The sequence below is a fragment of the Lynx rufus genome, unplaced genomic scaffold (assembly GCF_022079265.1).
Source record: "Lynx rufus isolate CCGP_SWC_20201006 ecotype Redwood Valley unplaced genomic scaffold, mLynRuf1.p SCAF_7, whole genome shotgun sequence".
Lineage (NCBI taxonomy): Eukaryota > Metazoa > Chordata > Mammalia > Carnivora > Felidae > Lynx > Lynx rufus.
Window position 1 is genome coordinate 130,809,576 of NW_025814889.1, and position 23,523 is coordinate 130,833,098.

The 23,523-nt window shown below is 57.2% G+C and overlaps 1 protein-coding gene across 3 annotated transcripts; it reads left to right on the top strand.

Annotated features, from left to right (window-relative positions):
- Nucleotides 1-3,567: 3,567 nt before the first annotated feature.
- Nucleotides 3,568-22,789, top strand: NCF4 (neutrophil cytosolic factor 4). 3 transcript variants are annotated; one of them, XM_047065175.1, is made up of 11 exons: nucleotides 3,572-3,762; nucleotides 8,731-8,815; nucleotides 9,467-9,620; nucleotides 11,270-11,340; nucleotides 15,073-15,200; nucleotides 16,342-16,399; nucleotides 16,990-17,088; nucleotides 20,336-20,466; nucleotides 20,695-20,760; nucleotides 20,891-20,982; nucleotides 22,530-22,789. In XM_047065175.1, the coding sequence occupies exons 1-11, from the start codon at nucleotides 3,731-3,733 to the stop codon at nucleotides 22,625-22,627; spliced, it is 1,014 nt and encodes a 337-aa protein (XP_046921131.1). In that variant the 5' UTR covers nucleotides 3,572-3,730; the 3' UTR covers nucleotides 22,628-22,789. The 3 variants fall into 3 exon arrangements, 2 of the variants coding, with proteins under 2 accessions (XP_046921131.1, XP_046921130.1); XM_047065174.1 differs by lacking the exon at nucleotides 20,891-20,982 and having other exon boundaries at nucleotides 3,575-3,762; XR_006959720.1 differs by lacking the exons at nucleotides 20,695-20,760; nucleotides 20,891-20,982; nucleotides 22,530-22,789 and adding an exon at nucleotides 18,469-19,391 and having other exon boundaries at nucleotides 3,568-3,762; nucleotides 20,336-20,425.
- The last annotated feature ends 734 nt before the right edge of the window (nucleotides 22,790-23,523 follow it).

Consider the following 23,523-nt stretch of genomic DNA (forward strand, 5'->3'; position numbering starts at 1 on the left):
CACACACACACACACACACTGAAAACTATGAACGAGAATAAGAAATTCCCATGTGTCTAGGTACTTTTCATACATGTTTCTCATTAATACTTAATGCCACCCTGTTCAGTAAGGCTGTTTTACAGATGGGTAAAGAAGATCAAAAGGGCACATTGGTTGCCCAAGTTCATGTGTTACAAATGCACTCATGTCTATGCTCATTATGTGCCCACTTAGATCCCATCATCTTGATGTAGCCTTTCATATAATCTCCCTACTATGCTCTACACTGCATGCCTTAAAAAATTTTTTTTTAATTTATTTAGTTTTGAGAGAGAGAGAGAGAGAGCAAGCGAGCATGTGGGGGAGGCGCAGAGAGAGGGAGACAGAGGATCCGAGGCAGGCTGCGCGCTGTGAGCGCAGAGCCTGACGTGGGGCTCGAACTCACACACCCACCGTGAGATCATGACCTGAACTGAAATCAAGAGCCCGTCGCTTAACCGACGGAGCCACCCAGGCGCCACAACACTGCATGCTTTTGTGTGGACACGACATAAACGCACTAACACTTCCCTACCCGGAGTTGGGTGCGTTTACATACACATTCATAGGCAACGCTATGTGTTTCCCATCACGCACATGTGATGATACCTACAGTCATCATGCCAGTGCCGCGTCGCACTTTCTTGCTAAAATGGTCCCTTCCCGTCTTTCCTGGCCAGCTTCCTCCTGACCTCAGCCATGGGTGAATGCTTGCAGCTCTTGGTGCTTACAGACACCCGTCGTGGGTCCCACGTCACATTTAGTTGTTTTGTCCCGCGGACCAGAAGCCCTAAGACATCAGTGCCTGGGTCGAAGTCGTTGTTTATATTATTTCTAGTTCCGCAGGTGTGAATTCTTCCGTGTGTTGAGTCTACAAGCTGTCTTTCGCAGTGTAGGTGTTCTTTACATAATTTGTACTTTTGACCTGTGAGCTCACAGGCAGTTTTGTTGTTGTTCCTACAGGTTCACGGGCTCCAGGATATTATGATGTAACTCCTCAGCTTGGGATTTCCACGCCGGGTGGGGAGTTTGGGTCTGGGCCTCACGCCGGTGCACGTTTCCGGCTTGAGGCTCTGATCTGGCGTACGTATCCCTCGTTCGACCCATGACCTGGGAGAGTATCTCTATTCCTAGGGTGACCCCAGGCTGATAGTGGAGACATTCTTTTTTTCTTTTGAATGTTTTTTATTTTATGTTTTGAGAGAGAGAAGGAGACAGAGCGCGAGTGGGGGAGGGGTGGAGAGCGAGCGGGACACAGAATCTGAAGCAGGCTCCAGGCTCTGAGCCGTCAGCACAGAGCCCGATGTGGGGCTTGAACTCACGAACCATGAGATCATGACCTGAGCCGAAGTCGGACGCTCAACCGACGCTTAACCCGGTGCCCCTGAGAGCTGAGCAATTCTGTTCCTTGAATCAGTTCTGACACCTGGTTTCACACTAGTCAGATTTGACTTCTTGGTAACAGCAGGAAATGCAGCCCAGACCTCATCCCAGATCAGGCATTAAAATCTCCGCCCCGATAACCCATATCCACCCTTACTTTTCCCATGGAGTGGGAGGCACCAGCCCCTCTCTCTGACGTAGCTACTTCCTCTCTTAGAACCTGAACATTACACCTTCTTGCTTTTGAGCTGGGCTCCATATGTTTAAAATACTAAAAAAAAAAAAAAAAAAAAAAATATTCCCCAGCCTTTTTCATATGTCTGGAGTAGGATGGGAAATTTCAACTTGGTTTCATTCTGCCATCTTATCTCTATTCCAAATGCCTTGCTCAATAAATCGTTGTTGATCGTCTCTATTTTTTCCCCTCTCTTGTCCTCTCCTCTGTCATCCTCCAACTGCCCCTGCCTCCCAAGCAGTCCATAAGGGACCTTGGTTTCAGAAGAGCTCTTGGCTGGGTGAAGGGAGGCAGATTCTCACTGAGGCAGGGCTGTGGAGCTGGGCCCAAAGCATGTTCCCTCCTGGGGACTCTGGCTCCGCCCTGAGCTCTGTTTGGGGCAGAAGTTCCCTTGGGGTGGCTGGGTGGGGCAGGGACAAGGTTCAGAGGAAGGCTCGAGGCTACCAGCTGCCCTCCCTTGCAGCAGCCAGACAGCACTTGGGATCCTGAGAAGGGCTCCTGTCCCCTGTCCCTTTGTCTGGGAGGTAACAAAGGGGCTGTTGTAGACGATCCTGGCTCTGGGGTCCACGCAGATGGCTCTGCCCCCACAGACCCCTGTCGCAGTCCTAGGGGCCCTGATGTGGCATGGGTTTGGGACAGATGGAGTCAGAAGGGCCCATTCTGTGATGCCCGTGGATGGCCGGGCACGGCCCCTTTCCCATCTACACCCCCTCTCTGCTGTCTTTCTGCTTTGTGTCGGCAGCACATGAGTGAGAGTTGGGCGTGAATGCGAGTGTGTGTGTATGGGACAGGCTGGGGTTCCCAGAGAGCTCCCCTCAGACTCCAGTAGCCACACCTGTTAGAGGAGCCACAGAATCGCCAACTGGAAGCTTTCCATTCGTCCCCTGAATATCCGCTGAGTGCTTGCCTTGTGCTTGGTGCCGTGCTAGCCGGGAATGCGGTCGTTAAATGTATAAACACGCAAGTAAATACGAAATCGTAATCGTTCCAAATACTCTGAAGTAAAAGGACAGGGGTGTAGGAAAGAATATGACGCAAGGGGCTTAATTTAGGTGAAGCGTCAGGGAAATGCTCGCTGAAGAGGTGGCTTCCAAGGCAAGTTCCAAAGGAGGCAGGGAAGAACATTCCAGGAGGGGAACAGCATGCACGAAGGCCCTGAGGGGCAGCCACCATGGAGCATTCTAGATGCTCTAGCGTGGGGGTGTGGGAAGGAGAGAGCCAGGGAGCGGGGACTGGGAAGCCAGCAAGGCCTTCAGAGATTGGGAGGCAGAGAGGGCCAGGAGTCCAGACTTTCTCCTCAAGTGCAAGATGAAGGAGTTGAAGAGTTTAAGCAGGGAAAGACGTGATCAGGTAACATAAAGCTCACTGTGGCTGTGTGGCAGGCCCGGGGATCTAGGGATGAGGGAAGTATAGCCCAGAGCTCCCCGGGGAAGGAGAGGACAGAAGCATAAACCGACACTCACCCTCTAGAGGACAGGTAACTGTGAGTGTGTGCTCTGCGGGGGAACCCAGGGAGGCTTCCTGGAGGGGGTGGCATTTGCCCTGGGCCTGAGGGATGGCAGGCAAGGTGGAAGCCAGCATCCCAGGCCTAAGGAATAGTCTGGGCAAAGGGTTGGCAGTGAAGGTGAGAGGGTTGGGCGTGACGCGCCAGAGGAGGAGAAGTCACTCTCCAAGTTCATGAGGCCCCTTGGTGGTTGAGTCAGCGCTGGGACCCTGTCTCTGATGGAAGGGAGCGCTCCGGTGCCCCATGGAGGCCTGGCACCAAGAAATCCTATCAAGGAAGTTCTCAAAGCCCCAGAGTCAGTGGATTCCTGCGAACGCAGCATCCAAGGGTGGGCACTTCCCCAATTGCAGTGAAGCTATGGGGCGGGGAAGGGGAAGTGTGGGCCCCAGGCCAGACCTAGAGAGCCTAGAGGCGGAGCCTCTTCTAAGTGACAGAAGCAGGGGCGAGGCCTCCCCAGGGCCGTCTCCTGGGACCGCCTGGGACCACAGCAGAGACGCAGGGTGGCTAGAGGCGAGAGAGGTGAACGCGGCCTGGGCCTGCCTGGGTGAGAGACCCTTGCCACTCACGCCCTGGGAACACTGGCGGCCATGGCCGTGGCCCAGCAGCTGCGGGCTGAGAGGTGAGTGCAGGGGCGGAGCCCTCCCCGGGCCTCCTCGCTGTTCCTCGCAGGCCTTGGGGGACAGAGGCCGACCCTCCTGCAGCCCTTTATTACCAAGGTCAAAAGTTACGAGGCTGGAACTGAGTCAGAACCCAAGTGCTCGGCCACGCAGATTCTTAGAAGTGTTTTTCAAGGAACCTTCCAGTTTTTGCTCACTTCCCTCAGGCGCAGATGAAGACGCCGAGGCCCAGAGAGGGGAAGTGACTTTCCCAGGGTCACACAGGAGTGTCGCATCTGGACAGGATCAGGTGTCCTGGGGCCCAGGCCGGGCTCACTGCTTTGCATGGCTTTTCATCTTCTGTTCAAACAGAATCACAGAATCTGGCTTCTTCCTCTTTACCCAGGGCCTGGCTCAAATGCCAGAAACCTTCTCTGACAGCCCCCTCGTTGCTCTCGGACCGCCGGCCTGGTTTCCTTTTTCCGCACAGTCCTTAAACTGCTTGCAGGACATTCTACACTCACTCCTTTGCTTCTGTCTCCCTGGCATCCCCATTAGAAACAGGCTCTGTGACAGTATTTGTCCCCTGGTCACTCTCGTATCCCCAGCATGTACCACCTTTGAGCTGGAGAATGTCCCGGGATCCTTCGGGTCCAGTTGCTGTCATTGCACAGATGAGAAAAGATGAGGACCAAGGAGGATAAAGTACTTACTCAGGGTCACATGGAGCCCGGCCTCATCAGGGCTTAGCTTCATCTCTCAGCAAGCCTGTGCTCTGAGCTGTGGGGGACCCGAGGACACAGGGCGTGGCTCCTGCCCTCGATGGGAGCAGCAGGTGACATCAGAAAAAAAGCACGCTGGGTGGCGGTGATGGGGCGGGCTTATTTGGGGTCAAAGCGGGCAGCAAAGGGTCCACGGCGGCGTCTGGGGTTACAGGTGGAATTTCCAAAGGCTGAAGGTCAGAAGAAAGCTTGTCTGTGTGTGTGCTGAAGGAGGGGTCGCAGAAGCAAGGGCTTGGAGGGTGGTGCAAGGGCTGGGTTTTCCCACCGGATTCCAGATTCTTCCTCCACGGCTCTCACTGGAGAGGAAGCTGAACACACAGGAAGTGGCTGCAGCGTGAAGCTCGTGGCACTTCCTGTTTCTTGGGGTACGTGTGTCAGAAGACAGGACGCCCCCCAAAGAGCTGGTCCCCCCAGACTGTGCTCCCTTCCTCCCATCCTCTGTTTCTGTCCCCAGAGGACGAAGGGGCGCCCGCCTCCCTCCCTTCTCGGGGCCATGGAGCCAGGTCCTGGGCCTCCCTGCCCCTCGGATGCCCTGGGCGTGCTGTGCCTGAGGCCAGAGCAGAGGACACGAAGGGAAAGCGAGGGTACAGCCGGGCTTTCTAAGACTTGAGACATCCAAAGTTGGAGAGGACTGCCTTGGGGTAGTGAGATGGGTCCCAACAAACATGTTTTAACCACTTCCTGAGTGCGGGAGCCACAAAACCCGAGCTAGCTGCCCCCTGAAGGTCTGTCCAGGCCTCAGCCCCCTCCCATCCGGGATCCCAAGTGGACTTTTCGCAAATGACACGAGTGCGTATGAACCCGGAGCATCCCCCGGCCCCAGAAGGCCCTGGGTTGACTTCAGCTCTGAGGGGTCCCGGCTGAGGTCTCCGGGAGAGCAGGTTTTCTAGGGTGACTCCCAGTCAGGATCGCTGCTCCCCCCCCCACTCTGCCCTGGTGCACAGCTTCCTGGCTCAGCCCCCCGCACACAGCAGGGTCACTCCCATGCTGACCCCCAGGGCACTTGCTAAAACACAGACACGGGAGCGGCCCCGTGGTGAGCACCTGCTATGTGTCCAGTGCTGTTCTGGGCACTGGGGGTGCAGCAGCGAGTAGGGTCCCTGCTTTCGTGGAGATTCTCAGGCTGGACTCGTCACAGATGAGACCTCCTGACCCTCCAGGGGTCCCCGTTTAACAGAGGGAGGAAGGAGCCCAGGCACAGAGGGGAGTCTTCCCAAGGTCCCCGCTGGCAATGGCCGAGCAGGGACTCGGGGGTCACCTTCACCCCCGCGCCTTCCCACTCTGATGCCCATACTGTCCCAGTGTAACCCCTTCCTCGTCCCCACCGCCCCGCCCCCAGCGCAAGGCACAGGGCCTTCGTGATGGGCCCTGCCTGTCTCCCTCGCTCCGTCTCTCCTTCCTTTCTGCCTCTCGCTGTGCGTTCCAACGGTGCTCAAACTGCCCCTTGCCCCGAAGTTCCTTGAACTTGCCCCCTCCTGCCTGCCTGGAGCCTTTGCACTCAGTTTCCCTTGCCTGTGGTCCTGTAGCTTGCCTGTGGTCTTCGTCTCCCGCTGGCCCAGCCCCACTTCTTCTGAGAAGCCCTCCCTGACTACCCTCAGTCTGCGCGAGCAGAGCCCTCCGACGGGTAGAGCGCCCTGCTCTTCTCTCTGGTGGACGTAAGTCCCATCTTCGAAGCACCTGCTTGCCAAGCTCTCTTGCCTGCTTCCCTGCCGATTCTCGGAGGGACTACAATAATGGCCGGCTCTGTTACAGCTCAAAACACCGTGTGCTTTTCCTTCCCGGCCTCTCTGACCATTGAAATGACATCATCATTCGTTCCGTGTCCAACTCTGGGTCCATGAGACCCAGAAGCCAGAAGCCACGTCCTAACGTGCTTAGGACACTGTCTGAGCTCCCCTCAGTGCCGACAAGGGTGTGCTGTTATTATCGTTGCTGTTACTGTTGTTGTGATTAGTACCTCAGACGGGGAAACTGAGGCTGGGAGGAGGGCTGGGATTTATCCTAGTACCTGCAGCGAGCTGCGGGGGCAGCAAATGAGGGGCAGGGTGGCGGCGTTCGGGAACAGAATTCTAGAGCCAGACCGCTTAGGCTCAAATCCCAGCCTCTCGATTTCCTTGGGCAGGTTCCATAGCCTCTGTGTGTGCCTCAGTTTCCCTGTCTGTAAAAAGGTGTCAGGAGAATATCTGGCACGTAGCACACGCTCAGGAAACAGTTAAGTGTAGTAACTGTTACCCAACCTTCCCGATTTGCTGCCCAGAGCCATTTCTATGCTCTGGTTCCTTCCTGTCCCCCTGCCATTGCATTGCAGATGAATTACCCATGAAGCACACAGCCTCAAGGGAGAAAGTGGAGGAAGAAGCTTCTCCCAAGGGTATTGGCCGCGGGGGGGGGGGGGCATGTGTGGAAAGTGAGTGGGGGGGAGGGGCTGTCAGTGGTCACTGAGTTGCTCAGAGAGTGGCGGGGATTTCCTCTGCCTGCCCATTGTCACCCTGAGTCACCCCACCCCCACCCCCGGTGGCAGCCATCAGCGTCCCGAGGTAGCCGGAGGTCCCACGCAGCCCAGGCCCCATGGGGACCAGCAGCAGCTGCGACTGGGTGTGCAGACTGAGAAACCGACCTCCTCTGAGGGCGTCGGAAGTAGTCGCCCTGCTCCCACTCCCACCCTGTCTCCCAGTTGTTCTGAACTCTGTGACCCCTGGCTGCTTTCTCTGTCCCCTTGGCTGGCTGTTTTCTCTTCCTCCAACGTCCCTCTCGGCCCCCTCTGCTCACGGTTTGCTCTTCCAGGGGGATCTTTACCGCGAGTCACGGGCACGCGGTTCTTAACCTCTCCTGCTGCAGCAGAGAGAGACCCACGCTCAAGCCCTCTGAGCTCCGGAACCACAGCGGCTCTTGCCAGACCTTGACCTGGGAGCCCAAGAGAGTCCCGCGTTAGCGTGCCCGGAACTGAGTCCAGCAACCCTGCTCCCCTCCCACTCATCCTCGTCAGAATATGGGTGACACGTGGGCGTCACTCTTGACCCTGCCCTTTCGTTCACCTCTGCATCCAAATAGTCCCCAAACCCTGCTGGCCGTATGCCAGGAATGACTCACGGGTTGGTAGTGTGTCTGTTAGAAATGTATGAGGCTGCTGGGCACAGAGAAACCGAGGGTAGCTTAAACACACAGGGGCTTATTTTTTTTTCACATGACAAGATGTCCAGAGGTAGGCCACAGCTGCTCGGTGACCCAGCACCAGAATCCCAGAATTCCTTTGGTCTCCTCGGGTCTCTGCCTCATGGATGCAATATGGCTGCTGTGGGTCCAGACGGCACATCTGTGTTTAGGGCAGGCGGAAGGGGAAAGGAGAGGAATCCCTGCCGGCCCGTCCCTTCCTCTGGATCAGGAAAGCGAACGCTCTCTGAGAGGCCCCTGCCCCAGATTTTCTCTTAGGTCTCATTGGCCAGAAATGGTCCCGTGGCTGGTCTCAGCTGCAAGGGAGGCTGGGAAAATAGGAAGGAGGTTATGAGGTGCGGCTCAGACCAATCATGGTCCGTCACCTTGAGGCCAGGCCCACCGCCACCCTAAAGAATTGGGGCTTGATTAGCAGGAGGAAGCAAGGGACACAGCAATGAGACAGCGTCTGCCGAGGGTCGTGTCTCTGCGACTGTTCTTTCCGCCTGTCCCCGCTGTCTGGCTCTGTCGCCATCGTCCCTCCATCGCACTGAGGCACTGCAGGGCCTCACAGTGGTGCTCTGTCCCTCCGGCCTCTGTCCTTTTCCTCTCCACACAGCTGACTCCACCCACACAAGCCCCGAGCCCGCTCCTCGGGCCTTGAAACCTTCGCATATGCTGTTCCCACTGCCTAGAAGGCCCTCCCCTGGTGGATTCCCCTTCGACCTTCTCTTCAACGACCTTCTGGACCTGGCTCAAACGTCACCTCCTCCCCAGGCTGGGCAGGATGAACCATTCTCCCTGTGGGACACGTGCTGACTTTGTTTACTCCCGTGACCCGGGGCCTAGACCCGGAGGACGTGACTCGATGCGCGGCTCCTGGATGAATAGCGCAGCCACAGAGCAATTTGCTAGACTATGATATGGCTGCTGGCATATGGTCCCCTCTCCAAACGGGCTCACTCTCAAGGTCGGGTCCCGGAAGGGGTGTTGACACAGGCGACGGGCCGGCGGGCTGCAGGTGCTAACCAGGCTTTCTTTCCCTCCCCCCTCCCTCAGCGACTTTGAACAGCTTCCCGATGACGTAGCCGTCTCGGCCAACATCGCTGACATCGAGGAGAAGAGGGGCTTCACCAGCTACTTTGTAAGAGAGACCCTGACCTTCGGCCTCTGACCTTTAAACCTCCAACTCTCATCCCTTAACTTCTAGCCCTGGGCTTTGCAACAGGGTGATTTGCCTCCAGGGGACATTTGGTAGTAAATGTCTTTTTGTAAGACTAGTTTTTATTTTTTTTTTCAAGTTTATTTACTTTGAGAGAGAAACATACACACAGAGAGAGAGAGAAGGGGAGAGAAATCACGTGCGCACACGCGAGCAGGGGAGGAGCAGAGAGAAAGAGAGGGACAGAGAGAATCCCAAGCAGGCTCCTGGCTGTCCCCGCAAAGCCGGGGACGGGGCTCCATCCCACAAACCTTGAGATCGTGACCTGAGTCGAAACCCAGAGTCGATCGCTTAACCGACTGAGCCACCCGGGTGCCCCTGGTAGTAAATACCTGGAGAAATTTTTGATGATTGCCACTTGTGGGGGGTGCCACCGGCGGGACGGAGCCCAGAGAGGCCTCTCAGCACCCTGGGGTGCACAGCACAGCCCCCCACCACAGAGAAGGGTGGCCCCCAGTGTGATACCGAGGTTGAGCAACGCTGCTCTGATCCTAGCACCTTCGAACCCCGCCCCCTCCCCCCCCCCCCCATCTGGCCCTGGCCGCCCTCCACCCTGGCCTGTGTCCTCTCCAGGTTTTTGTCATCGAGGTGAAGACTAAAGGAGGATCCAAATATCTCATCTACCGCCGCTACCGCCAGTTCTACGCCTTGCAGAGCAAGCTGGAGGAGCGCTTCGGGCCCGAGAACAAGACCAGCCCGTTCACCTGCAGCCTGCCCACACTTCCGGGTAGGCCCCTGGCTGCGGAGCTGGGAGCCCGGCCCCGCGACACAGCCGCCACCCGCCCCCGATCCCTCCAGCTCCATTCAGCCCCCACGCAAACCCTTCAGTCCGAGGCCCCTCCCGGCAGTCGCGGCCTGCCCCCTCCGGCCTCACGGCCCTCGCCCTCCTGTGCTCCGATGACTTCGCGGCCACCCTGTTTCAGCCATCCCCTCCTTGTCCATCCCACGGACTCGCGAGCGCCCCCTCTCGCCCGGTCCGAGAGCTGCCCTCTGACCACAGGCCCCTTCTGGGGCGCGTTTCCCGGAGCTTCCGCTCCCTCCCCCTCCCCTCTCCTCCCCGGAGGCTGTGGGCACCTCATCGCTGCTTCTGGACAGTCCCCTCCCCCCTCGCCTCCTGGCCTTTCTCCCCGGCTCTGTCCGAGCACGCACCCTGCACCCCGGGCAGGCGCAAATCTCTGGCCACGGGGCACCTGCCCTCTTGAGCCCTGCAGGGGTGTAGGGTGCTGGGTGCTGTCCCCCAGGGGCCCCCCGGCTTCTCTCTTCCTCCTTCAGAGCCAGTTCTGCTCACGCCTGGCCCATCACTTCTCTGGGGCTGCCAGGGACAGGGACCCTCCTGCTCCCTACCCCCCCCCCCAGGCTCCAGCACGCTTTGTCCCCCTCTCTGTGTGTGGCTTTCCCCTGACAGCATATCCGTGGCCTCCTGGTACTCTCGCCTTCTCCCAGTTCACTTCCAACCTCACCCCTGCTCCTCCAGCTCCTTACAGAATCTGTCCCCCCTGCTGCCCCTTGGAAGGTGGGCCTTCTGTGCGGCACCACCTCCCCTCCAGACACCCTCCCCCGAACCAGGTAATCTGAACTCTGACCTTAACTGCTCCCTTCTTGCTGCTGAGTCCCAGCCGCCTCCCGACCCCAGACCTCAGTCACTGTCCCCCTCCTACTAGCTGGACACCAGCTCCTGCCCATCTCACGGGTGGCAGGACCCAGACAGTCACCTTCCGGTGGGAGTTCTTCCGGTAGACGGTTCTACCGGGGGGGCCCCACCGAAGGCGCCTGGAGAGGACATGTGTCTTGGGTCAGCCATCATCTGTTTCCCTCTCCCCCTAAACACGCTGCCTTGCTTTTGAGGAATGACCCCTTCATCTACCCAACAAATATTGATTGATTTGGGCCTCGTTGGCATCTTAGGAGCCCCCTGAGAGTTCAAGAATTTTGATGCCCGAGTCCCACCCCCGGAGCCCCTGATTTAATAATCCCGGGCGAGTCCTATGACAATGAGATTCTTAAATGCTCCTCGGGTGACTTCGATGTGTAGCCAGGGTTGAGGACCCCTGTGTTAGGTCGTGGGATCCAGTTAAGAACTAAGCAAAGTTCCCCTCCTCTTGGAGCCAGGAATTGTGTGTGTGTGTGTGTGTATGTGTGTGTGTGTGTGTGTGTGTGTGTGTGTAGGAACAGGCAGTAAAGAAACAAGTAAAATATCAGCTGGAAACAGTGCAACCCAGCTGAAAGCAAGCTGAAAGGCGGTGTGGACTGGAGGGGCCTCTTGAGCGCCGCTGAGACAGTGGGGAGGGTTCCTGGCCTCGGGGGGCGGTGCAGCTCGGGGCCCAGAGACCGCGTGCTCGGGCCAGGCTCCCAGGACAGCTCTTTGCACTTCCTCAGCCAAAGTGTACGTGGGTGTGAAACAGGAGATCGCTGAGATGCGGATTCCTGCCCTCAACGCCTACATGAAGGTAACCGTGGGGCCGTGCCGCCTGGGCACCTGGAAGGGCACCTGGGAGGGCATCAGGGAGGGCACCTGGGAGAGCATCTGGAAGGGCACCTGGGAGGGCATCAGGGAGGGAATCAGGGAGGGCACCTGAGAGAGCATCAGGGAGGACACCTGGGAGGACCTGGGAGGGCATCTGGAAGGGCACCTGGGAGGGCATCTGGGAGGACACCTGGGAGGGCATCAGGGAGGGCACCTGGGAGGGCATCTGGGAGGGCATCTGGGAGGGCACCTGGGAGGACCTGGGAGGGCATCTGGAAGGGCACCTGGGAGGGCATCTGGGAGGACACCTGGGAGGGCATCAGGGAGGGCACCTGGAAGGGCACCTGGGAGGGCACCTGGGAGGACATCTGGGAGGGCACCTGGGAGGGCATCAGGGAGGGCACCTGGAAGGGCACCTGGGAGGGCATCAGGGAGGGAATCAGGGAGGGCACCTGAGAGAGCATCTGGGAGGGCACCTGGGAGGACCTGGGAGGGCATCTGGAAGGGCACCTGGGAGGGCATCAGGGAGGGCACCTGGGAGGGCATCAGGGAGGGCACCTGGGAGGGCATCTTGGAGGGCATCTGGGAAAGCATCTAGGAGGGCACCTGGGAGGGCATCTGGAAGGGCACCTGGGAGGGCACCTGGGAGGGCACCTGGGAGGACATCTGGGAGATCACCTGGGAGGGCATCTGGGAGGGCATCAGGGAGGGCACCTGGGAGGGCATCTTGGAGGGCATCTGTGAGGGCACCTGGGAGGGCATCTTGGAGGGCATCTGTGAGGGCACCTGGGAGGGCATCTTGGAGGGCATCTGGAAGGGCACCTGGGAGGGCATCTGGAAGGGCACAGAGAGGAAAGCAGCCCATGTACCATCCCTGAGCACAGCTGTGGAGTTGCTTCTCCTGCTCCAATGTCCCCCATCTTCAATCCTTAAAGGCCTGGCCTGGGGGGAGAAATAGGTTGTGTTCTCAGAGCTCCAGGGGGTGGGGCAGAGGCAGTGGAGAAGGTACAGGAACCGCACTGTGAATCGACCAATCTGATGTCTGTGCCAAGTGTCCTGATAGCGAGCTGAATAGGATCGAGTGTGTGCCCCCGAGGTACCTGCTGCCCAGTGGGGGACACGGAGAAGTGGGTCACGAAATCACAGAACCGTGGCCTGTGTAATGGAGGCGTGAGGGACCGGGGCCCCAGCTCTCTCACATGGCCCCTTTGTATGAACTGGAGAAAGGCCCTCCCTTGCCAAGGCACGGGCTTGTGTTAGTTGCATTCACGAGCCTTGCCCAGGTGCCCTTGGTTGCTCCCCAACCTTTAAATTCTCTGCATCCCTAGGAGATGGAAGCAAAGAGAAAGAAGCATCTTGAAGACTGAGACCAGGCTGGTTAGGAAAGCCCTTCTACCAATCAGGGCTGTGCAAGAAAGCGGCAGGTTTCCTCATGAGGTAGTGAGCACCCTGTCACTAGAGGCATCCAAGCCACGGCTTGATGGCAACCTTAGGAAACTCCAGAGGGGAGCCCTCCTCCTAGCACAGAGGCCCCCTCACAGTCAGTGAGGCCTCCCCCTCCTCTTCTACTCTCATGGCTGAAGAGCACGGAACTAGGCGTCTTCAGTCTTCGCTCTGACATTGACCATTTGGGTGATTTGGGCCAAGTAACTCATCCTCTCTGGGCCTGGGTTTCCTCACCTGTGAAATGTGGCGGTGCCTCCAGCTCTCTGGTCTCCTGGGGGAGGAGTGATATTGGGAGCTTCCAGAATGTGAGAGATCATAACTCCTAGCGGAGTGAGCGGCAGGAGGAGCGCAGAGGAGGTGGGAGGCAGGAGGAGGTGACCCCTGCCCTCTCCAGTGGCTGCAGGAATCCTGGGCTCTGGGCAGAGAAGAGGGAGGGTGGGAAGCCCCTAGGCTGCCGCACCGGAGGCATCTCCCCTCAAGGGGGCGCTGTGACGCCTGCTCCCTCAGGGTGGCTGGAGGCTCCTGTCTTCCTGCAGGGTAGGGTTGGGGGGTAGGGATGAGGCTGTGGAGCTGGGCCTCTTGGTCGCATACCTGGGCTGGAGGGTCCCCTCTCTGCCTATCTCTGTGTGATTCGGTTCCTTAGAGCCCAGAGGCCCATCAGTGCAGGAATCTCTGCTACGGTTCAGGGCCGGGGAGCTCACTACCACTCTTCCCTGCTCATCTCCTTGGACAGTTATTAGAAAAATCCGATTCCTTGTAACTTGCACCGCTGTCTCACCACTGTCCGCGTGGGGAATATGGATCATGTGATAATGACACCTGCCTGGAAGGCTCTTGATATACGTTTGTAGGGTAGACGAACAGGCTGACTTACTTCCCTCAGTTACTTGTGAGTTGGATGCTATTATCCCTATTTACAGATGGGGGAGTGGACGCACTGGGAGGTGTAGCCACGCATTGGGTGCCATAGAGCCGCCAGAGAGGAGGGCTGAGATTTGAACTCGCGTCTCTGGGACGCCAGGGCTGCGCTTTCGCCCTCCGTGCTACGTTGTGATAGAAGTAACAGCAGCGATGATCATGTCCAACTTTGATGGGGCTCTTGCTAGATGCCCGGTCGTGTTGTAAGCGTTGTGCACCTGTTCACTTTTTTAATCCTTACACCATCCCACGAGGCAGGTGCTATTAGCATCCGCCTTTTATGCATGAGCATATGGAGGCATGCTTGGCCAGGGTCACCCAGCTGGTGAGTGGGACTTGATCCCAGGGGTGGCCTGGCTCAGTGTCTGTACCCTTAAACCCATCTCTGGGCCGCCTCCCAGCCCTCCCCATGTGACAGCTGTGTCCTGTCTACGCTCTGCAGTCCTGGTTCCTCTGGAACCTGGTTCCTGGTTCCTCCTGGCCCCTCCCCATCCTGCTGCCTCAGTGGGATTCTCGGGAGGGGGCTGGGTGCCTCTGGAGCCATGGCACCCAAAGCTGACCACAGAGCTCCTGGGGACCTATGCGTTGTCCAGCTTGGGAGGGGATGACCCTGCCAGATTCTGGGTACTCTGCGTCCTCACAGCCTTAGGACCTTTGCGTTGTGGCCAGTGTACCCAGCATCAGATGGAGTGAGAGTCCCGACTCCTCTCCTTCCCAGCTCTGCCAACTGGGTCAGGCACTTTGCTTCTCCAAACCTCAGTTTCCCCAACTCTGAAATGAGATGAAGTATCAGAAAGCATTTTTTAGGCTGTAATGCCACCAACCGTTGCTGGTTTGGGTCATTTGAGGTATCCTTCCTCCCACTATTGTCTCATTTTCATCTCGAGGATGGGTGTCGGTGGCAGATAGCTCTGGGGGCCCCAGCTCTGTCGCTTGCCAGGCCAGGTGGCCTTGGGCAGGTCCCCTAACCTCCCTGACACTAACTTTCAGGCTTTTTATGAGATGGGGCGAAGCCATGTGGTGTGGCACTGAGTGCAGTTCCTGGACAGTCACCGCCACGTCATCTTACCTGTCGTCACCATTGTTGTGTCTGGAGGCCTTTAAGGTCTTTCCGAATGAACTGTTCTCAAGCCAGCTGGTCCCCTCCTGATCTCAAGCCCAGGAGTAAAGCTTATGAGATGTTACACGTCTTGGACGAAATGAAATGTGTCCTGTTGCCGTGCTTGGGCGGAGCCAGCGTTAATAGAGGGGGGGGGGACCAGTGTGGGGGACGGGGATAGAGCAGATAGGCTGGGATGTCTAGACCTTTCTGCTGACCCCCCACCTGTGCTGTCTCCTCTCTCCAACACAGAGCCTCCTCAGCCTTCCCATCTGGGTGCTGATGGACGAGGACGTCCGGATCTTCTTCTACCAGTCATCCTATGACGCGGAGCAGGTGCCCCAGGCGCTGCGCCGGCTCCGGCCACGCACCCGGAAAGTGTAAGTGACCAGCCCCTGTGCTCTCTGGGCCAGAGCCCTGGGCCACCTCCTCTTAACCAGGATCTCTGCCCCAGATGCCCCTGCTGTAAAGGTACTTCTTTTCCCTGGAGGAAGAGAAGAACCAGAGATCAGTTCTATCCCTGAACACCCCAGGATGTTCAGGTGGTTAGATGAGCTTGGAAAACCAAGCGCGGGCCTGGAGGGATAGGAGGCGGGTGCATTTTGATGTGTGTGACAGGGCGGACCGGAGGACAGGGGCTGGACCACTGACAGGGAGAGTTTGGAGCCACAGCACCCACGGGGGATGCCGCAGGGCTCTGGGTGCCTGGAGAGAGTGGGGAGAGGGAGGGAAAGGGGGAGCTGCTCTCTCTGCAGACCTTCTCAGAGCCTTTCCTGGGATGCCCTGCCCCCCCCCCACACACACACTCAGTTGCAGCTCCTGGTGTATCACACTGGTCCCCAGGGGGGCGCTGCTGCTCCCTCTCTGATTCCAAACAGCCCGCTACTCCCTTCCAGCCCCCTCCTCAGCAGGAAATAATCATGGAGAATCCAAGCCACTGAAATAAGGCTGGGTTTCGAAAGCCAGGCTTCTGCTGCTGCTAAGAATTCCAGGGACAGGGCTCCTGAGCCCTGGCCTCCCTCCCAGCTCCTCCCTCCCTCCTCAGGCCAGTATCTCTGAGTGTCCTCTTGGTGCCTGGCCATCTCCCCACGCATGCAGGCAGGCATGGTCTCAATGTCACCTGAGCCGCGCGGCCCTGCCCCTAGAGCCCTGGAGCAGTGCACCTCTCCAACCCGCTTCCTTGGTTGAAAAATGAGAGGTTGGGGGTGGGGAGTAGTAGGAAGAACAGATGTGAAAGCGTTGGTAAGTTAGAGCACTAAGCAAATGTGTGTCTTCCTCCCCACCTCCTTGCTGAGCCTCTGTTTCCTGGCCCACAAAAGGAGATACAATCCCTCCCCCAGCGACAGCGGGAACCAGGGAGTGAGTGTGATGGTCAGAGGAGCAATTGTAGCTGCATTTTTGACATCCTCCCCCTCCCCCGCCTTTCCCACCCCTGATGAGGGGCTCCTCTGGGCACAGAAGCAGGGAGCCAGGCCCTGAGAGAACCAGGAGGGCTGACAGGCCTCCCTTCTCTCTCCACAGAAAGAGTGAGTCCCCACCAGGCGCCCTCTTTGACCGCATGGCCGCTCCGAGAGCAGAGGTAACCCCCCGACCCTGGGGCCAGGCCTCCCATCTCACCTCTGGGCTCCACCTTTGGCCACTGTGCCCCCACTCTGGGTGCCCTTTGTGTGCCTTTGTGTGTTCCTGTCAGCCCAGCTGACAGGAGCTGGTGTGGGGAGCATGAGGGGAATGCGGCCATCCATCATCCATTCAGCAAGCTTTCCTGGCCTCCTCCAGACCAGCCCCACCCTGGGGACTAAAGCCTCAGAAATGACTCACACAAGGCCCTGCCCTCAAGGAGCTCACAGCTCCCTGAGGACACACGTGTGGAAACAGTGTGGACTGGGGCCCACACTGGGGGGCCGAGGAAGGTGCTCAACCCCGGGAGTTTGGATGCTTGCCTGTCTGTGCTCATCCCACCAGGTCTGGAAGGAGCACATTCTGGAGTCAGAGAGACCTGGCTTCTAATCCTGGTTCCTCCACGAACAAATGAGTGGTCTCAGACAAGTCACTTATCCTCCTTGAGCCAGTCTCCTCAACCGTTAACTGGGACCCTGAGGCATGTGGAGCACGGTAGTAGGAATTCATGGAGTGCTTTCTCCGTCCTGCCTTACTCCACTCTTCTCCCAGGCCCTGTTTGACTTCACTGGGAACAGCAAACTGGAGCTGAATTTCAAAGCTGGAGATGTGATCATCCTTCTCAGTCGGATCAATAAAGACTGGCTGGAGGTGAGGTTGGGGTGAGGATGGGATGAGGTTGGAGGTGAGGTTGAGGAAGGGCTGGGGGTGAGGTTGGAGGGGAGGTTGGAGGAGAGGATAGGGGTGAGGCTGGGGGTGAGGTTGGAGGTGAGGCTGGAGGAGAAGTTGGGGTGAGGTTGGAGTGAGGTTGGAGGTGAAGTTGAGGTGAAGATGGGATGAGGCTGGAGGTGAGGCTGGGGGTGAGGTTGGAGGTGAGGCTGGAGGAGAGGTTGGGGTGAGGTTGGAGGTGAGGTTGAGGTGAAGATGGGATGAGGCTGGAGGTGAGGCTGGGGGTGAGGTTGGAGGTGAGGCTGGAGGAGAGGTTGGGGTGAGGTTGGAGGTGAGGTTGAGGTGAAGATGGGATGAGGCTGGAGGTGAGGCTGGGGGTGAGGTTGGAGATGAGATTGGAGGAGAGGCTGGGAGTGAGGTTGGAGGTGAGGCAGGGGTGAGATTGGAGGTGAGGTTGGAGGAGAGACTGCGGGTGAGGTTGGAGGTGAGGTTGGAGGTGAGATTGGAGGAGAGGCTGTAGGTGAGATTGGAGGTGAGGGAGGAGAGGCTGTGAGTGAGGTTGGAGGTGAGGTTGGATGAGAGGCTGGGGGTGAGGTTGGCGGTGAGGCTGAGGGTGAGGCTGGAGGAGAGTTTGGAGGTGAAGTTGGGGGTGAGCCTGGAGGAGAGGTTGGGGGTGAGGCTGGAGGTGAGGTTGGAGGAGAGGATAGGGGTGAAGCTGGGGGTGAGGCTGGAGGTGAGGCTGGAGGAGAGGTTGGAGGTGCGGTTTGAAGAGAGGATGGGGGTGAGGATGGGGATGAGGTTGGAGGTGAGTTTGGAGGTGAGGTTGGAGGTGAGGCAGGGGTGAGGTTGGAGATGAGGTTGGATGAGAGGCGGGGGTGAGGCTGGCGGTGAGGTTGGAGGTGAGGTTGGAGGTGAGGCTGGAGGTGAGGCTGGAGGAGAGGTTGGAGGTGAGGTTGGGGTGAGGTCGGAGGTGAGGTTGAGGTGAAGATGGGATGAGGCTGGAGGTGAGGCTGGGGGTGAGGTTGGAGGTGAGGCAGGGGTGAGATTTGAGGTGAGGCAGGGGTGAGGTTGGAGGTGAGGTTGGAGGTGAGACTGGAGATGATGTTGTTTCGGGTCTCCTGGCCGGGGTCAGGGGAGGCAGGGTCAGGGAAGGCCCCAGGGAAGAGATGCCGTCTGAGAGTCACCCGGGAAGTCCGAGCAGCTGGGTGGAGGCAGCCTGAGGAATACAGCCAGGGGGAGGCAGGTGTGTGAGCGGAACAAAAGATCCCGGAGACCACACCTGCCTTCGGTTCTGACCCCAAAGGACAGTTGCTCCAGGCCAGTCGGTTGACCTACTGAACCGACTATCTTGGTCTATCGCAGGGTTTCTCCCCGGCGGCGCTGTTGACATTTGGGGCCAGATTGGCGTGGGGCCATCCTGTGCCCTGCAGGGCGTTCCGCCGCATCCTTGGCCTCCGCTCACCAGATGCCGGCAGCACCCCTGCAGTTGACAGTCAAATCCCTCCAGACATTTGGCTCGGGGTGGGGGAGGCTGCAAAATCAGCCGCAACTGGGATGGGCTAGTGGGTCATCTGGGAGAATTGTCCTAACCGTCGTGCGGCAAGAAGAGAGTGATACAGAGCGTAAGCTCCGGGGTCGGCCTGCCTGGTGTCCTTTCCTAGTTGTTTTTAACTAGCTTTGCGTCCCTGGGAACCTTGCTCAACCCTGTGGTTTCCTTTTCCGTAAATGGAGAGAGCTGGCAATTTCTTCCTAGCGGTCCTGGGAGGGCCGGCCGAGGCGCGGCTGTTCGGGGCTTGGCCCGCAGAGGGCCTCCGTGTGTGGCATCTGGCCGGTGCCGGGGCTGCTGGGAAAGTGAAATGAGACTCTGACGCCAGAGTCCGTCTTGACTGTTGCTTCATCCCCGCAGGTGGCATGTGGGGCCCCCCCCAGGGGTGATTGGTGGATGGAGATGGGAGGTCCTGGCCTGCTTCTGGCCATTCCGGTTGGATCCTGCTGCCCTTAAACAAAGTTCCCTTTGGTCGAGGCTCCTGAGGCCGGGGGGCATCTGAAGGAGATTGTGGAACGGGCCCCGGGGGTTCTCGAGGGGGAGGGGAGGGTCGCTGGTGTCCAGGAGCTAGACAGGGGCAAGGACCGTTGGTCTGGCCGACTTGGCAGCTTTGATCTTAACCCCCGTCCTGGAGCCGTGTCTCGGGACTCAGCGGCTCTTACAGCTGTTGGGCATTGCTGGCCACTCTCCAGACCCAGAAAATGTCTGTTGCCTTCCTGTTTTCTGAAAAGTTCTGTGTGTGAGTATGCTGGCCGACTTCTGGCCTCAGGTCAAGGGGAGGGTCAGGGGAGGAGCGAGGGGGACTGCTTGGAGCCTCAGTTTACATGTCTGTGAAACGGGATGTGGATGATGTCTCTTCCAAAGGCTTGTCAAGATTAAGAGAACATGTGGCAGTGGCTGGGTCTTGGCCTGGAGCTCAGGAGAGAAACCTGGGCCGGAGAGAGAGTTCTGGAAGTCTGATCTAGAGCAGGCGCTCGGTGCAGGAATGAGCGAAGAGAGTCACACCCCTTGATCTCCCTCCTCTGTTCTGTTTTCCTCCTTAACACCCGTGGCCATTGGCTCAGCGCGGAGCTCACCAAGCTCCCTGCACGTTGACTGTCACCCCCCATTATGATGTGGCTCCCAGAGGGAGGGCAAGCACCCACCGTCCATTATTTTTTTTAAGTTTTTTTTTAATGTTTATTTGTTTCTGAGACAGAGAGAGACAGAGCATGAGTGAGGGAGGGGCAGAGAGAGAGGGAGACACAGAATCCAAAGCAGGCTCCAGGCTCTGAGCTGTCGGCACGGAGCCCGACGCGGGGCTCAAACTCACGAACCGTGAGACCGTGACCTGAGCCGAAGTCGGTCACTCAACCGACGGAGCCACCCAGGCGCCCCGAACCCGCCATCCATCCTGAGTGCCCAGAGTGTGCCACCTGGCTGGTGCCGGTGACGTCTGTGAACCAATGACCGAATTAGGTGAAAGCAGCTTTCCAGATGAAGCGAGATCTTGACTATTGTTCTGTTCTGGGACAGAAATAGAAGTCTTCTTGGGGTCAACAGCACGGTGACCTGGGTCACTTATTCTACCTTTGCATGTGACCTCGTCTGCATAATGACAAGGGTGCCGGGGGGGGGGGGCTCGAAGTTGGGCGCTGCTGTCTCCCTTCCCGCTGTCAAGGCGGCCCCTTCTTCTCTCCTCAGGGCACCATCCGCGGAGCCACGGGCATCTTCCCACAGTCGTTCGTGAAGATCCTCAAGGACTTCCCGGAGGAAGACGACCCCACCAACTGGCTCCGCTGTTACTACTATGAGGACACCATCAGCACCACCAAGTTCGTGGCCTGTCCACCCTCCCTGCCCCTCCCCCCCCGCCACCCCAGCCCCCCGCATCGCACTCTGGGCTCTGAGACCTCCCCTGACCCAACTGAGAGCCTCCAGGGGCTCCAGATAAGCCATGACTCGGTAACAGGATGCCAAGACCCAGAGGGGTCCCGCCAGCCTCGTTCCCATGTCCCTCTTCCGGCCTGATGCCCCCTCACCGCTGCCTGTTGTCCCCTTAGGGACATCGCGGTGGAGGAAGACCTCAGCAGCACTCCGCTATTCAAGGACTTGCTGCGGCTCATGAGGTGAGTGGCTGGAGGGGGACGGAGTGGCGGGGGGGGGGGGGGTGGGCGTCAGAGACCCCGGAGGAGAGAACAGAGGGGCAAACGCAGTGCGTTAAGGTTCATCTGCTTTGCCTTCTTGTTTCGGCCCCAGCCCAGCCCCGCAGGGCAGATGTCAGCTCCCCATGACAGAGCCGAGCGGGGTCCGCAGAGACGTACGGGGCCTTACACGAGGTCACACGGCCTGTAAGTGCAGATTTGTGGCTAGAGCCAGCTGGCAAAAGACCTGGGGGCTTGGGGCCTCCACCAACAGAGAGGACCACCACCTCCCAAGGTCCAGCGTGTCCACGGACCCTTCTTTTACAGAATGGAAATAACATTGGTCGATTCCTGACCGTGAGAGTCATTCCTGTTAATTACATGTATATGTATTTATATACATATACATATGTATATATACGTATATATACGTACGTATATATACATATACATATATATATACATATACATGTAATTAACGTTGGAAAATAACATGGAAATAACATTGGTCGATTCCTGACCGTGAGAGTCATTCCTGTTAATTACATGTATATGTATTTATATACATATACATATGTATATATACGTATATATACGTACGTATATATACATATACATATATATATACATATACATGTAATTAACGTTGGAAAATAACATGGAAATAACATTGGTCGATTCCTGACCGTGAGAGTCATTCCTGTTAATTACATGTATATGTATTTATATACATATACATATGTATATATACGTATATATACGTACGTATATATACATATACATATATATATACATATACATGTAATTAACGTCAGAAATGGCAGGAGGGGGTATAAAGAAGCAGAATCACCTCGGGCATCGCTCCGCTCATCATTAGGCGCGCATCCAGATGTCTCCAGGGCACATTGCCACCCCGTAAAGGTGGCGTTAGCTGGCCACGTGGTGTCATTTTGGGGGTGCGCCAGAATGAATGCAGCCACCCCTCCTCGGCTGTTTATGTTACCCCCGCTTCCTTACGCCCATAAATCATGCTGTGGTTCTCGCGTTTGGTGATCTGCCCGATAGTCCCCTCAGGATGAGTGTCTAGGGGTGGAATTTCGGAATTAAGGTGTTTGCAAGTCTGTTAGGTCTCCCATCCCTTTGTTGTATTCCCCATAAGAAGGTTATATTACGTGAGTTCAAGCCCCGCGTCGGGCTCTGTGCTGACAGCTCGGAGCCTGGAGCCTGCTTCGGGTTGTTCTGTGTCTCCCTCTCTCTCTCTGCCCCTCCCCTGCTCACGCTCTGTCTGTCTGTCTCTCTCAAAACTAAATAAACATTAAAAATATTTTTTTAAAGGTTACATCACCTTTCACTTTCGCCAGCCAGGTCCACCCCACGTCAGACAGTCCCAGTCCCTCAAGCGACCTTCTTCCACGGTGGCACACAGCTCTTGGGGGCTTTATTCTCTCTACTCTGTGCCCGGCCAAACCCACCCCTCGGCCTCACGTTGGTCCTTAACTCTTCACGTTTATACACAAGGCACTTCAGGCTGTGCCACGAATTTGTGGCGAAAGCCTCTTCTCCCCTGTAGGTCTCAGTGTCCCCATCTGTGCAGTGGGAGGTTGGACCCCATGGATGATAAGGCCTGTGCCAACCTCTGACCCCTTCGGATTCTTAGATCCTGGCTTTAAACCTCCGTCAGCCCCCTCTCTCTGTCCCTACGCTTCGGCCTAAGGCTGCTGGACCTCTTATTAACCGTGACCATTCCCACCCAGGCAGGAGTTCCAGAGGGAGGACATCGCCCTCAATTACCGGGATGCCGAGGGGGACCTGGTTCGGCTGCTTTCAGATGAGGATGTGGCGCTCATGGTGAGACAGGCCCAAGGTCTCCCCTCCCAGAAGCGCCTCTTCTCCTGGAAGCTACATGTCACCCAGAAGGATGACTACAAAGTCTACAATACTGTCCCCTGAGCTGATGGGGACTAAACAAATAATAAATAAATAAATAAATAAATAAATAAACTTTAAAAATAAATACAAGTATCTTTATTTATTTTTGGGAAAGAGAGAGAGAGAGCAAGCAGGGGAGGGGCAGAGAGAGAGAGAGAGAGAGAGACCCAAGCAGGCTCTGCACTATCAGCACGGAGCCCAACACGGGGCCCAAACCCAGGAACCGCGAGACCATGACCTGAACCAAGATCAAGAGTTGGACGCATTACCGACCGAGCCACCCAGGCGCCCCTCAAAGTATCTTTAAAGTACATTCCTCAGGAAGAAGACAGCGGATCCTCGAGGGACAGGCTGAGCTGCATGAACACATGATAAGCAAAAGCAGCGATAAGTATCGTGGATTCGTCTTGGGTTGACTGAGCCAAGCTGAAACCGTGTTTCCCAGAATGTCCTTCCACCGTGTGGATCCAGACGGTGCGGCCCCTAAGACACGTGGCACAAGAGATTCAGAAGGGGAGCGCAAAGCAGCAGGAACTTCTTTTTAGTCCAGAGATGCCACTGCCGTTCATGCACACGGGTCCTTCTGTGCTGCTTCACGCTTTGGAACTTCAGGACACAGAAGTCAAAGAGAAGATCCCGGAAGCAGTGAGAGAATGTTGCAATGGCCACAAAAGAACAACACTGAAAACGATAACAGGCTTCTCGGTAACACGCTCAGTGTCAGGTTCCCGATCCCAGGCTGGGTGTGTGTTTCGCTCCCTGCCACAGGGCACCAGTTTCTTTGGGGTCCTGTTTGTCCTTGCTTCTCTCATGGCATAT

Coding starts and splice junctions, on each gene's coding strand:
- NCF4 (XM_047065174.1), top strand. CDS start 3,731: ATGGCCGTGGCCCAGCAGCTGCGGGCTGAGAG. Junction 8,816..9,466: donor GGGGCTTCACCAGCTACTTT/GTAAGAGAGACC, acceptor TGTCCTCTCCAG/GTTTTTGTCATCGAGGTGAA. Junction 17,089..20,335: donor TCAATAAAGACTGGCTGGAG/GTGAGGTTGGGG, acceptor TTCTCTCCTCAG/GGCACCATCCGCGGAGCCAC.